This window comes from Oncorhynchus keta, chromosome 22 (assembly GCF_023373465.1).
Source record: "Oncorhynchus keta strain PuntledgeMale-10-30-2019 chromosome 22, Oket_V2, whole genome shotgun sequence".
NCBI lineage: Eukaryota > Metazoa > Chordata > Actinopteri > Salmoniformes > Salmonidae > Oncorhynchus > Oncorhynchus keta.
In genome coordinates this window covers 36,566,895-36,579,208 of record NC_068442.1, presented here as the reverse complement: position 1 = coordinate 36,579,208, position 12,314 = coordinate 36,566,895, and the positions used below count along the sequence as shown (strand labels likewise).

Below are 12,314 nucleotides of genomic sequence, written 5' to 3'. Positions count from 1 at the left end.
AGGATCTTAAGCACTTACACGTTTGTAGGATATTGTATGACTGCTTTTATCTTTTCTTAAATGTAAAAAAACAACAATTGTAGGATGTAACATATCATACAAAGTAGTTTACTTTTTACAGAATTGTGCACAATTTTCGGGGAACCGTTTTGGCTCATGAGCGCTACTTTCAAAACTACTGGATGAAATTATACAAAATGTCTGTAACATCACTTTAAGGGATGTGTGTGCCGTTGTACATGGGAGTTTTTCAAAGAGAAGAACATACAATGTTATATTTTTAAGCAGATTAAGTTTATTCAACAGTTAGAATATTTAGAGTATTGGCACCAATAGTTCAATAAATAAACATGTTCCTCTTTTTTTATGATTCTATCTAAATAAATAAACCATAACTTAAGCTCCAATAAATATACATGATCTATAATACAGATGCATTGCATCAACTTTACTGCAGTTGGTCAACGTAGTCCAACAATGCCAGAGCTGTAGGTTGTCGTTTGTCATTTCCCAAACATTCTCTTCTTATTTTGAGAGAGCATTCTAGGTAGGCCAAGAGAGGAAACAGATGAATCCTTAGGGAATTTCAATCCATAGATATATTTTAACGCTGCGTAGTCTTGGTAAATTGTGATGGCAAATATAGGGGTTATGAAATATATATAATGACAAATACATATCATCAACATTAAGACAACAATTTGTTTTCTAGTTGCTCTTTTCTCTTAAATTGTCAACCATTTGAACAGGCAAAACTAAATTGCATGTCTTATTAGTCCTTAAAAAATGCATTATTTGATTGAGATGTCCTCAACAATGTAGAGCATTTGTAACATGCCAGAGATATGCTCATTTCTATACATGCAAGGTGGCATTAAAAGCCTGTTCATTTTAGTGCACAAACCTAGTAATGGTTCTCACTATATAGCATCATGTCACCTCAAGCTTGAAGAGCTCTAGGCATAATTATCCTCTCACTAGCAGCAGCTACAGCTCACCTGCATAGCGACTGTCTGTGTACTGATTGTTCAGAGAGTGTGGAATCCTTTGGTTTTTAAGCACATTTAGTCTTGAGGCTATTTTGGTCCCTGGCTGGGGAGGCCTGTTTTCTTGGCTTAACGCCAGCATGGGACTTTAATTACCTGTCTGCTCTAATTATTTGATTGGTCTTAACTTAAAGAGCGACTGCCTTTCAAAAGCAATAAATCCCTTTTAAAATGGCCTATGTTGCATCGATATGAGTCAGAAACAGTTATTCTACTGCCAAAATTGACTACAAAGTGTAAATAGGGTAATTTTGGTCATGAAGTCAGTCTCGTCTAAAACAGGTAAATGAAGGTTGAATTTTGATTTGACGATGTCCATTTGCCCACTAACATGGGGTGAACAGCTGTGGTGATTGCTCTCTATCCAATATAATAGAGAGTGAGACAGACCTGCCCAGCAGCTCCGACTGTGTTTACATAAGACAACACGCCACACATCTTTTTAACTTGAGAAATACTGCACCAAACACACTTAGATAAATTGCACAACTAAAATATCCTCGACAAAAACGTCAAAATTAATTACAGATTCCTTGAGTTATCTTAGATACATTCTGGGGATTTGAAGAAGTAAAATAGGCATTCCTGTCTACAGTCTCTCATAGGGGACAAACATCATTCAACAAATGCAGAATCGGTCAGAATACACTGATTCACCACTGAGCACCGAGAAAACACAGACTGAAATCTCATTGAGCAACAGAAAAACACACTTGCCAATCAGCATGTTCAGTGGCTCTTGAAGAGATACTCCCACTGGCTTCAGACTATTCCATTTAAACCTAACTGTACCTCACACTACACTGTAGATGCTCAGGTAAAATCTATAATTTCGACACAGCACTCAGTCTATAATTATTTGTTTACAGTTTTCAAGATTGAGAGATATTTTCTGAACTCATGTCATTCGAGTGCATTTTTTGGAATTGCTCTTGAACTTTTCGAAGGTGTGTTATTTGATAATATATAAATATATTTGGCCACAATTAATCTAATGAATAATTACCATTTGGTTTTCAGAAAATAACTCTGTTTGATGCAACACATATTAACACGTATTGCTGCTCAAACCTGTTCTGGTAACATTTATATTACATGTGTGGTTAAAACCAATGGCTACTCCTTTACATCTCCAGTGTTCTAGTGACAAAAAATAGTAACGCTGCATGGTGGCTTGTATTTCTCTCTCTTTCTCAGTGCTTTTGGCCAAGTCAGTTATAAAGGAGGTAAGTGGATTAAGGTAGTCTATTGCGGGTTTTGCGCAAATGGTATGGATTTGCAGAGGCTAATTCATGGTAAAACTAAAGCACAATCCCTCGCATTCACATTTACAATGCAGCAGTCACCCATTTAATGCACCACTCTGTCTTGATGATCAAACCAGACTGCATTGCTGTATTACCAATTAAGTTGTATTTCATGAGCTCATAGTGATCTTGCTGTAGAAGGATAGGGATTTTTGATAGCACATTGTTTTTCTGCTGGATTGTTATTTCTGTGAACTGGCTTATTTATACAGCTATAGCCATTCCATTTGATTAACTAGCTGTTGTCATTAAGCCTAAATCACCCATACCGTCTCTATTTAGCATGCATAGAACAGGCTGTGGGCTAGCTCTTTAATGTTGTTTTTCCCTACAGCTTCATATGCCAATATAGGCCATTATTTATTACTAAAATATCTCCTTTTGGTCTGGTCCTAGTGATGAATACAGAGGAAGCTGTTGAAGAACATGTTTGTGTGTTTTTACATCGGATGTTGTCCATTATTGTTCAACATAAATGAGGTAGATTTTCAAAGTTCCTGATGAAGGCTAGAAATGTCATGATTCAGTTCATTACCCGTGATATGAAGGAGTGCCTATACACATAATATGAAGTGAAGCCTGCGATACATGTTTCTTCAAGCCTCTAGTCTTTCCTAGTACTGCTGTTGCTGCTCCATTGGACTTGCCTTCGTGATACCTCATGCGTTATCAATGGTGCAGATCAAGAAGTTGTGGAGAAGCACACTGTGGTAGCTTCATGTTGGTTTCATCCTTTTGTATACTGTACATGTCGTCCTCGTCATTCCCTATATTATTCTACTATTTTCCATGTACACACTTCTACACACTAATTCCTGAAAAAATAAACCAGGCCTCTTACAAGTGTAGTATAAGAACAGACTTGCAGTGTGCAATGCGCTAGTTATACCTTAGCTGGTCTTCTGTATTGGTAATGGAGGCATTGCTACATAGTCCACAATCAAGCAACAAATCGTTACTTTAACTGTGATTCCCCCATGATGACAAATGTATAATCCTAGGACATACAATGTATAAACCAACAGAGAAATATCCCATGAAAGGCAAAGAAAGCTAAACAAACAAAATTAATGAACAGATGGTAGAATAGATGGTAGTTTCAAATGTCCTTATTCCCTGGCGTCATACTGTAGGGATCTATTCTTGTGTACTCCTGTTTTTTTTTGTAGCAGTAGTTGTTGCATTTCCCATGTTCGATACAGTATCTGGAAAGCCAAAATGGTCACCATCTAGGTGTTATACACAACCGCACGCTAGAGCAGAAAACTCGTGGAGCGTCTGGTATCTGTTACTGTTGTCCAAGAAGGAAATGTCATCGTACTCCTTGGGCCGGCAACAGGGGCTCCTCTCCCTCTTTGAGATGCCTTTCCTCGTCCATTTTTCCAGTATGAGGTCGTAGTTGCGGCGGCTAGCATTACAGTTCCCGCTGCAGTACCTGAAGAGCAGCGTTTCGTCGCTGTAGTAGCCCAGACCCAGCTCACTGACAGTCACTTCCACCTCCCGCAGGGAACATGGCTTCGATGCTTTCTTAGCTCGTTTAGTCCTTTTGCTCTGCCGAGCCTCCTGCCTGGCCTCCTGCTGTGCCTTCTTCTCCACCAGAGTCCCGATCACCTTCTTCAGCTCCCCCTCTGTAAAGCTCTGGAACATGTGCATGACTGCAGAGAAGAGATGAAGAGATGGTGATATGCCAAAATAATATTCAACCATAAGAACCATACAATACATCTGTTGTAGCTATAGCATGGCTTGTGGTACAATGAAGACCTTTGAATGTCTGTGAAACCACAGTCTCAAACATTATGTCAGTTTGGAAAATAAAAATATAAAAGATATTCGGTTGTTGGTACAGGTTTTCAAATGATAGGAATGTGACAAGCTAACATCTACATCACCTATACCTGTGAAATTTACTGGAACATACAGTGTAATGCTAGCTTTAGACTTTCCTTGACCCATTTTGTAGAGATTCATTGCAAACAATTGAAACATTTGAATCCTTGATTAGACCTGCATGGATCATTGGCTTGGTGAAGAATAAGTTCTTGTTGGCTTGGTGAACAATAATCATCATTGAGCTTGGGTTTATCGCCAGTCCAGCTGCTAGCTATGTACTTGGCAGAGAAAGTAGACAATATTTTCTATAGAAATAGAGTCTATAGAAATAGTGATGTCTCCTTTCAGATCATGTCAATTTGTCTGGTACACCTGTGGCTGAGTCTTTGTGTAAACGAGGTAAACTTTGTAAATATTGTTCCACATGTTAAACATCAGCACATTTACACATTAAATCAAATTTTATTAGTCACATGCGCCGAATACAACAGGTGTATGAAATGAATGAAATGCTTACTTATAAGCCCCAAACCAACAATGCGGTTAAAAAAAATATGAATAAGAATATGAAATAAAAGTAACCAGTAGTTAAAGAGCAGCAATAGCAAGACTATATACAGGGGGAACCGGTACAGAGTCAATGTGCGGGGACACCACCGGTTAGTCGAGGTAATTGAGGTAATATGTACATGTGGGTAGAGTTACTAAAGTGACTATGCATAGATAATAACATAGAGTGGCAGCGGTGTAAAAGAGAGGGGGGGGCAATGCATGTAGTATAGGTAGCCTTTTGATTAGATGTTCAGGTGTCTTGTGGCTTGGGGGTAGAAGCTGTTTAGAAGCCTTTTGGACCTAGACTTGGTGCTCCGGTACCGCTTGCCATGCGCTAGCAGAGAGAACAGTCTCTGATGGGTGGCTGGAGTCTTTGACAATTTTTAGGGCCTTCCTCTGACACCCCCTGGTATAGAGGTCCTGGATGGCAGGAAGCTTAGCTCCAGTGATGTACTGAGCTGTAAGCACTACCGTCTATAGTGCCTTGCGGTCGGAGACCGAGCAGTTGCCATACCAGCCGGTGATGTAACCAGTCAGGATGCTCTCGATGGTGCAGCTGTAGAACCTTTTGAGGATCTGGGGACCCATGCCAAATCTTTTTAGTCTCCTGAGGGGGAATAGTGATTTATCGTGCCCTCTTCACAACTGTTTTGGTCTGTTTGGACCATGTTAGTTTGTTGGTCATGAGGACACCAAAGAACTTGAAGCTCTCAACCTGCTCCATTAGGAGTCAATGAACTTCTTTCCCATGCCCAATGCATTTGAACATCTGATCCAGAACCTCATGCCATAGGGATTACCAAATACCAAATCAATTCTGTCAAAATATGAGGTAAAACTTTATAGAACACTGAGAATTTACTTTTGTGGTCAATGGGCCTGTAGAGATCACATCATGTTTATGCGTTGACAGCATCAACGGTATAGACAAATAACACCTTTTTATTAATTGAAAGGGATTCCATACACATTGTCATACTCAACGTTTATGCAAACAAAGGAATATGCATATCAATTAAAGGAGCATCTACAGTTTAAACAAAAAACGGTCACCTCTTCTCTATTTTGGTTAAGAGCTGAGGGATGGGGCAGGAGAAATTGAACCATTCTCAAATTCATAGACATAACTATGGATGGAAGGACTGACCACCCATGAGATCAAGATTAGATTTAACCATGTTTTGAGGCTATACAGTGTTTGTTTAAAATTCTTTTTTTTATTTTTTTACAAACGATGGAGTAAAATATTTGTATATTTGGGGTTGATGCGATACGACAGTTGAACTAAGTTATATTCTTCAAGAATCAATGGGTATATATAATTAATTTAAAAGTCTAAAAATTGATGAAGCAATCGCAGGTTACCCCTTTAATTACGTTTTCAGGTATTTACTTCACAAGATAATAAAAAATGATGCTCATCTGTCTGACAATTCTGTTCTACTATGCCCCTTAGGGTCTGTTCTAAAGATAGATAGAGCTGTAATTGACAGTTCATTCTATCCCCTCCAGGACACAACCTTTACTTAAAAGGCTTTTGAAACACCAGGGAGCTTGTTAAACACTAAACCCTACCAACTCAGACACTGTAATAGCCCTGCTTTCGCTTGCTGCACTGACTGATACTGTAATCAATGGTGGTCTTGAAGCAACAACACTTCGTTGTTCTTTGCATTCACAAATTAAACTGAAAAAGGCCTTCCCAAAGTGATTTTTTCCAAAATGGTTTGCGATTCAGTTGTTTGTTTTGTGTGAAGATCTCCCCATGGCCTGGCAGTAGCATGAAAGATTATGTGATTAGGCTAGGTGATTAGGCTTGCAGATCTTACTCTTGACCTCGCCTAGAAAATCTCTATTGGATGATCTGAATAATGGTCTGAGAGTCATACTCTGAGTCCGGGCCAGAAAAAGGACACCAGATAGACATTTCGGTCTAGTAAAAATGACTTTGGAGAAATTCCCCTCAGTCACGCTCTGTTTTGCAACCTACTTTGTGGTAGTTTGAAAATAGAATGCCCATCAGCGGATGAGAGATAACAAGAACCCTCAGTAATGCCCAGCCAAAGCCAAAGGGACAGTGTGTAAGGACAGTGTCTTAACACAAGGCCAGGTGGCTCTTATTTATTTATTTAACTACGCACGTCGGTTAAGAACAAATTCTTATTTACAATGACGGCCTACCAAAAGGTAAAAAGCCTTCAGGAACGGGGGATGGGATTAAAAATAAAATGAATAAAAATATAGGACAAAACACATATCATGACAAGAGAGACCTAAGACAACAACATAGCATGGCAGCAACTGGGGTTGCACATTTTGGGGAATATTCAGAGGTGGAAACTTTCCGTGGGAATTAACGGGAACATATGTGAATTAACGGGAATATATGGGAATGAACTGAAATATATGCAAATTAATATAAATACCATTTAAATATAGATTTTTTTTTTGCATTGGATATATAGCTGAAGTGGGAAGTTTACATACACCTTATCCAAATACACCTTATCCAAATACACCTTATCCAAATACACCTTATCCAAATACATTTAAACTCAGTTTTTCCCTGTCTTACGTCAGTTAGGATCAACACTTTATGTTAAGAATGTGAAATGTCAGAACAATACTAGAGAGAATTATTTACTTCAGCTTGTATTTCATCACATTCCCAGTGGGTCAGAAGTTTACAAACACTCAATTAGTATTTGGTAGCATTGCCTTTCAATTGTTTAACTTGGGTCAAACGTTTAATTAAGGTAGCCTTCCACAAGCTTCCCACAATAAGTTGGGTGAATTCTGGCCCATTCCTCCTGACATAGCTGGTGTAACTGAGTCAGGTTTGTAAGGCCTCCGTGCTCGCACATGCTTTTCAGTTCTGCCCACAAATTGAGGTCAGGGCTTTGTGATGGCCACTCCAATACCTTGACTTTTTTGTCCTTAAACCATTTTTTGCCACAACTTTGGAAGTATGCTTGGGGTCATTATCCATTTGGAATTGAGATGTTGCTTCAATATATTCACAATTTTCCTTCCTCATGATGCCATTTATTTTGTGAAGTGCACCAGTCCCTCCTGCGGCAAAGCACCCCCACAACATGATGCTGCTACCCCCGTGCTTCACGGTTGGGATGGTGTTCTTCGGCTTGCAAGCATCCCCCTTTTTCCTCCAAACATGACGAGTGTCATTAGAGCCAAACAGTTCTATTTTTGTTTCATCAGACCAGAGGAAATTTCTCCAAAAAGTACAATCTTTGTCCCCATGTGCAGTTGCAAACTGTAGTCTGACTTTTTTTATGGTGGTTTTTGAGCAGTGCCTTCTTCCTTGCTGAACGGCCTTTCAGGTTATGTCGATATAGGACTAGTTTTACTGTGGATATAGATACTTTTGTACCTGTTTCCTCCAGCATCTTCACAAGGTCCTTTGCTGTTGTTCTGGGATTGATTTGTACATTTCGCACCAAATACGTTAATCTCTAGGAGACAGAACGCCTCTCCTTCCTGAGTGATATGACGGCTGCGTGGTCCCATGGTGTCTATACTTGTGTACTATTGTTTGTACAGATGAACATGGTACCTTCAGGTGTTTGGAAATTGCTCCCAAGGATGAACCAGACTTGTGGAGGGCTACAGTTTTTTTCTGATGTTTTTGATGATTTCTTTAGATTTTCCATGATGCCAAGCAAAGAGGCACTGAGTTTGAAGGTAGGCCTTGAAATACATCCACAGGTACACCTCCAATTGACTCAAATTATGTCAATTAGCCTGTCAGAAGCTTCTAAAGCAATGACATCATTTTCTGGAATGTTCAAAGCTGTTTAAAGGCACAGTCAACTCCACTGGAATTGTGATACAGTGAATTATAAGTGAAATAATCTGTCTGTAAACAACTGTTGGAAAAATGACTTGTGTCATGCACAAAGAAGATGTCCTAACCGACTTGCCAAAACTAAAGTTGGTTAGCAAGACATTTGTGGAGTAGTCGAAAAATTATTTTTTATTACTCCAACCTAAGTGTATGTAAACTTCCAACTTCAACTGTATTTACCATATCGTAGAGACAGAAAAATAAACCTTTAACCTTATCATACGTAGATGTAATTGCAAATGATTAAATAATTCCAATAGAAATTTTTAAAATTATTTAGTTACAAATTGAACTTGGTGTGTGACATGGTGTCACAATCACTGTATTCAAACCCCCTGTCATAGCTGAGCCAAGGCGCAGCGTGCATGTAATTCCACATATTTTAAGAAAGTTAAACTTTCACAAACAACACACTTAAACAGAAACCGAACATGAGCAACCATTGCCTCAGCTGCCTCTGATTGGGAACCACACTCGGCCAAAAACAAAGAAATAGAAAACATAGAATGCCCACCCAAATCAAACCCTGACCTAACCAAATAGAGAAATAAAATGTCTCTAAGGTCAGGGTGTGACACATGGGATGATTTCACTGAACAACAAAAGAAAGGGAATATTGAGTGATCCCAATGACCCATCGCATCTCCCAAAACCATTTTCAACATGCGTCTGTAAAATGATATTCCAGAAACTAAAGCTTTGGTTGTCTTCCTCTCAGGCTTCCATGTCTTCTCCCTGGACCTTCTCATTGTCCACCTCTTGAACATCAGACTCCGAAGCCTCCTCTTCATTGTCACTTTCCAACCTTGTTGATGATGGCTCGTTGTCAGGTTCTAAAAGCCTCAAATTTGCCCTGACGGCCACTCATTTTTCAACCCTTGTATTGGTCAGCTTGTTGCGTGCTTTGGTGTGTGTGTTCCCTAACAAGGACCAGTTGCGCTCTGAGGCGGTTTATGTTGGTGTGATTTGGAGGATGGAGGCAACAGGGGAAAGTGCCTCAGATCCACAAAGTCCGTTCCACCAGGTGGATGAGATATGTTGGCACGACTGCCAAATTGCATCTCCGTCCCGAAGCCCTTGCTTGGAAGTGTACTTCGCCAGACTGGAATGAACCTTGCCCTCATCCAGGCCCAAGGTGGTGAGACACGGTAGTGATGACACCATAGGCCTTGTTGATCTCTGCACCAGACAGGAAGCTCTTGCCAGCATACTTGGGGTCCAACATGTACGCTGCGGCGTATATGGGCTTCAGGCAGAAGTCTTCACGCTTTTTGATGTATTTCAGAACTGCAGTTTCCTCTGCTTGGAGCAACAGTGAAGTGGGCAGGGCAGTACTGATTTCTTCTCTTACATCTGCAAGCAGAGACTGAACATCAGACAGGATGGCATTGACTCCCTCAATCGTGCAATGGCTACTGCTATAGGTTTCAGGAGTTTCAGGCTGCTTACCACTCTCTCCCAAAATACATAATCCAGGAGGATCCTCTTGATGGGGGCTGTCCATATTGGCAGACTGTGATATGGCCATTTCTTGGAGAGCCTCCTTCCCCTCCAGTAGACTGTCAAACCTGATGACAACACCACCCCAACGGGTGTTGCTGGGCAGCTTCAATGTGGTGCTCTTATTCTTCTCACTTTGCTTGGTGAGGTAGATTGCTGCTATAACTTGATGACCCTTCACATACCTTACCATTTCCATGGCTCTCTTGTAGAGTGTATCCATTGTTTTCAGTGCCATGATGTCCTTGCGGAGCCAATGGGTGTGATGTGAGAGTAGGACTCCTCCACTTTAGACCAGGACACCTCCACTTTAGACCAAGCAGCCTTCATGTTCGGCAGCATTGTCTGTCACCAGTGCAAATACCTCTGTGGTCCATGGTCATGGAGATGATGTAGTTAATTAGCTTTATCTGTACAGGTAAACTAATAATGGCCCCCAAACAAAGACTGGTTGATAATTATCCAATTTACTGTTGACACATTTTAACACGTGAAAAAGTGCACATAAAAAGTGTACATTCCCTTGACCGCTCTCCACCATAACGTTTTCTTTAGTGACCATTGAAATATGCAATCACATCTGGAGTTTTAGCAAGGGTCAATCAGAACATCTAAACCAATCAGAACATCTGGACCAGAATGGTTGGTGACTGAAGATGATGGTTTTGCTTACATTCTGTCAAAATGTTGCTGATGCCATCTGTCGACCGCGCTTTGCGATGAGGTCCGATCAGGGAGGAAGAAGAGTTGGAGGAGGAGGTGGAGGCGGAGGCGGAGTCTGATGTCCGCGGCGAAGACCAGTCCCAGGAGAGGAAGTGATGCGGCGGCGTGGGAACCATGATTCTAGTGAGGAAGAAGGACAGTGCTGTACCACAAAGAGTCAAGGCGATGGTGGCACACTTCCATAACTTCATTTTAGAATGAGCATTGACACTCTGAAAGACAAGGAAACACAAGGGAAGAGGTTAGGGGGGACTGTTTTTACTGGAACACCCACAATGATGAAAGCACAGGAGTGACGGGACAAATACTTCATGCAATAAATGGCAAATACAGCTGCTTAGTTCCATAGTATCACACATGTACAGTGGGAATGGCCTCTTGTTGGCACAGGCGCCTCCATTTCAACAGATCTCATTCTCAAAATGTTATCACAAGTGTTATTACCATCAACAAAATACTTTGTCCCTCTGCTCAGGCCATTCTGCAATGACTGTTTCACAGGTGTGGATTGTCAGATGTGCTAAGTGTGGATTTGCCCAGATACTCTATGTCAACACACCTGTGTTACTCAATTCCGGCAACCCATGCATGAAGTCTCTGAACGCATTTATTTATTGTTTTTATGTTTCAGTATATCAAAAGTGAGCAGAGAATAGCAGTCAGCGTACAGCTTGTGTAAACTCCCTCACAGAGCTTGCCCTTATTGTGAGCATGGATGGGATTCTCCTCTGGCATAGTGTCAAGTCCCAGATGAAAAGTCTATTACTAGCATGGTAGCCATCAGAGGTCTCTCATTCCACCACAAGATTGATCTCGTTCCAGTTGTAGTCTCCCATTTGCAGTACAGAGACTTGTCAGGTATGTCTGCGTTTGAAGAGACAGCTTTGAATTTACAGTGGTTCTCAGGTAAGCCTGCCATGCTTTAGTTTACAGAAGATACTCATCGCGCAGCGTTGAGAGTCACAAGAAACACCTAAAATCTGTCATCTTGAAACTATCTTGAAATTGTTCCTTAAAAGATCTGAGCGATAATAATTTTCCACAATCTTCTAGTTTGCTTTGCTCGAGGGATTGACTACATAGTAATGGTTTAAACTGAACTATGCAGCAATAGACTCTGTTTTATTACTTATCTACCCAATAGTGTTTTATCGGCTTCACAGCTTGATTTAGGCTCCCATTGTTGTGGGATCTCTCAGTGATGCTTCTGTGTGTAATCAATATTGTCTCACCCACAGGAGGTGGGGATAACAGGCGCGTAGTAATGACTGGAGCAGAATGGTGTAAAAACACATGGTTTCCAGTTATTTGATGCCATTCCATTTGCTCCATTGTTATGAGCAGTTCTCCCCTCAGCAGCCTACTGTGGACTCTCACCATATTACTTATTATGTTCTGCGATATTGTTTCTGAAGTCTCTTTTAAAGGCCCAGTGCAGTCAAAAACATGATTTCCCTGTGTTTTATAAACACTACCGTTCAAAAGTTT

The 12,314-nt window shown here is 40.6% G+C and overlaps 1 protein-coding gene across 1 annotated transcript in view; it reads right to left on the bottom strand.

Moving 5' to 3' along the window:
• Nucleotides 1–242: 242 nt before the first annotated feature.
• The window catches only part of LOC118401404 (neurturin-like), a 37,673-nt gene continuing 25,601 nt past the window's right edge, over nucleotides 243–12,314 (bottom strand). Inside the window, exons 2-3 of the mRNA XM_035798881.2 lie at nucleotides 10,777–11,038; nucleotides 243–4,008 (exon numbers count right to left, since the gene is read on the bottom strand). Of these exons, the coding sequence (XP_035654774.1) occupies nucleotides 3,590–4,008; nucleotides 10,777–11,017 (660 nt within the window). The 5' untranslated portion in view covers nucleotides 11,018–11,038 and the 3' untranslated portion in view covers nucleotides 243–3,589. The remainder of the gene's footprint in view (nucleotides 4,009–10,776; nucleotides 11,039–12,314) is intronic.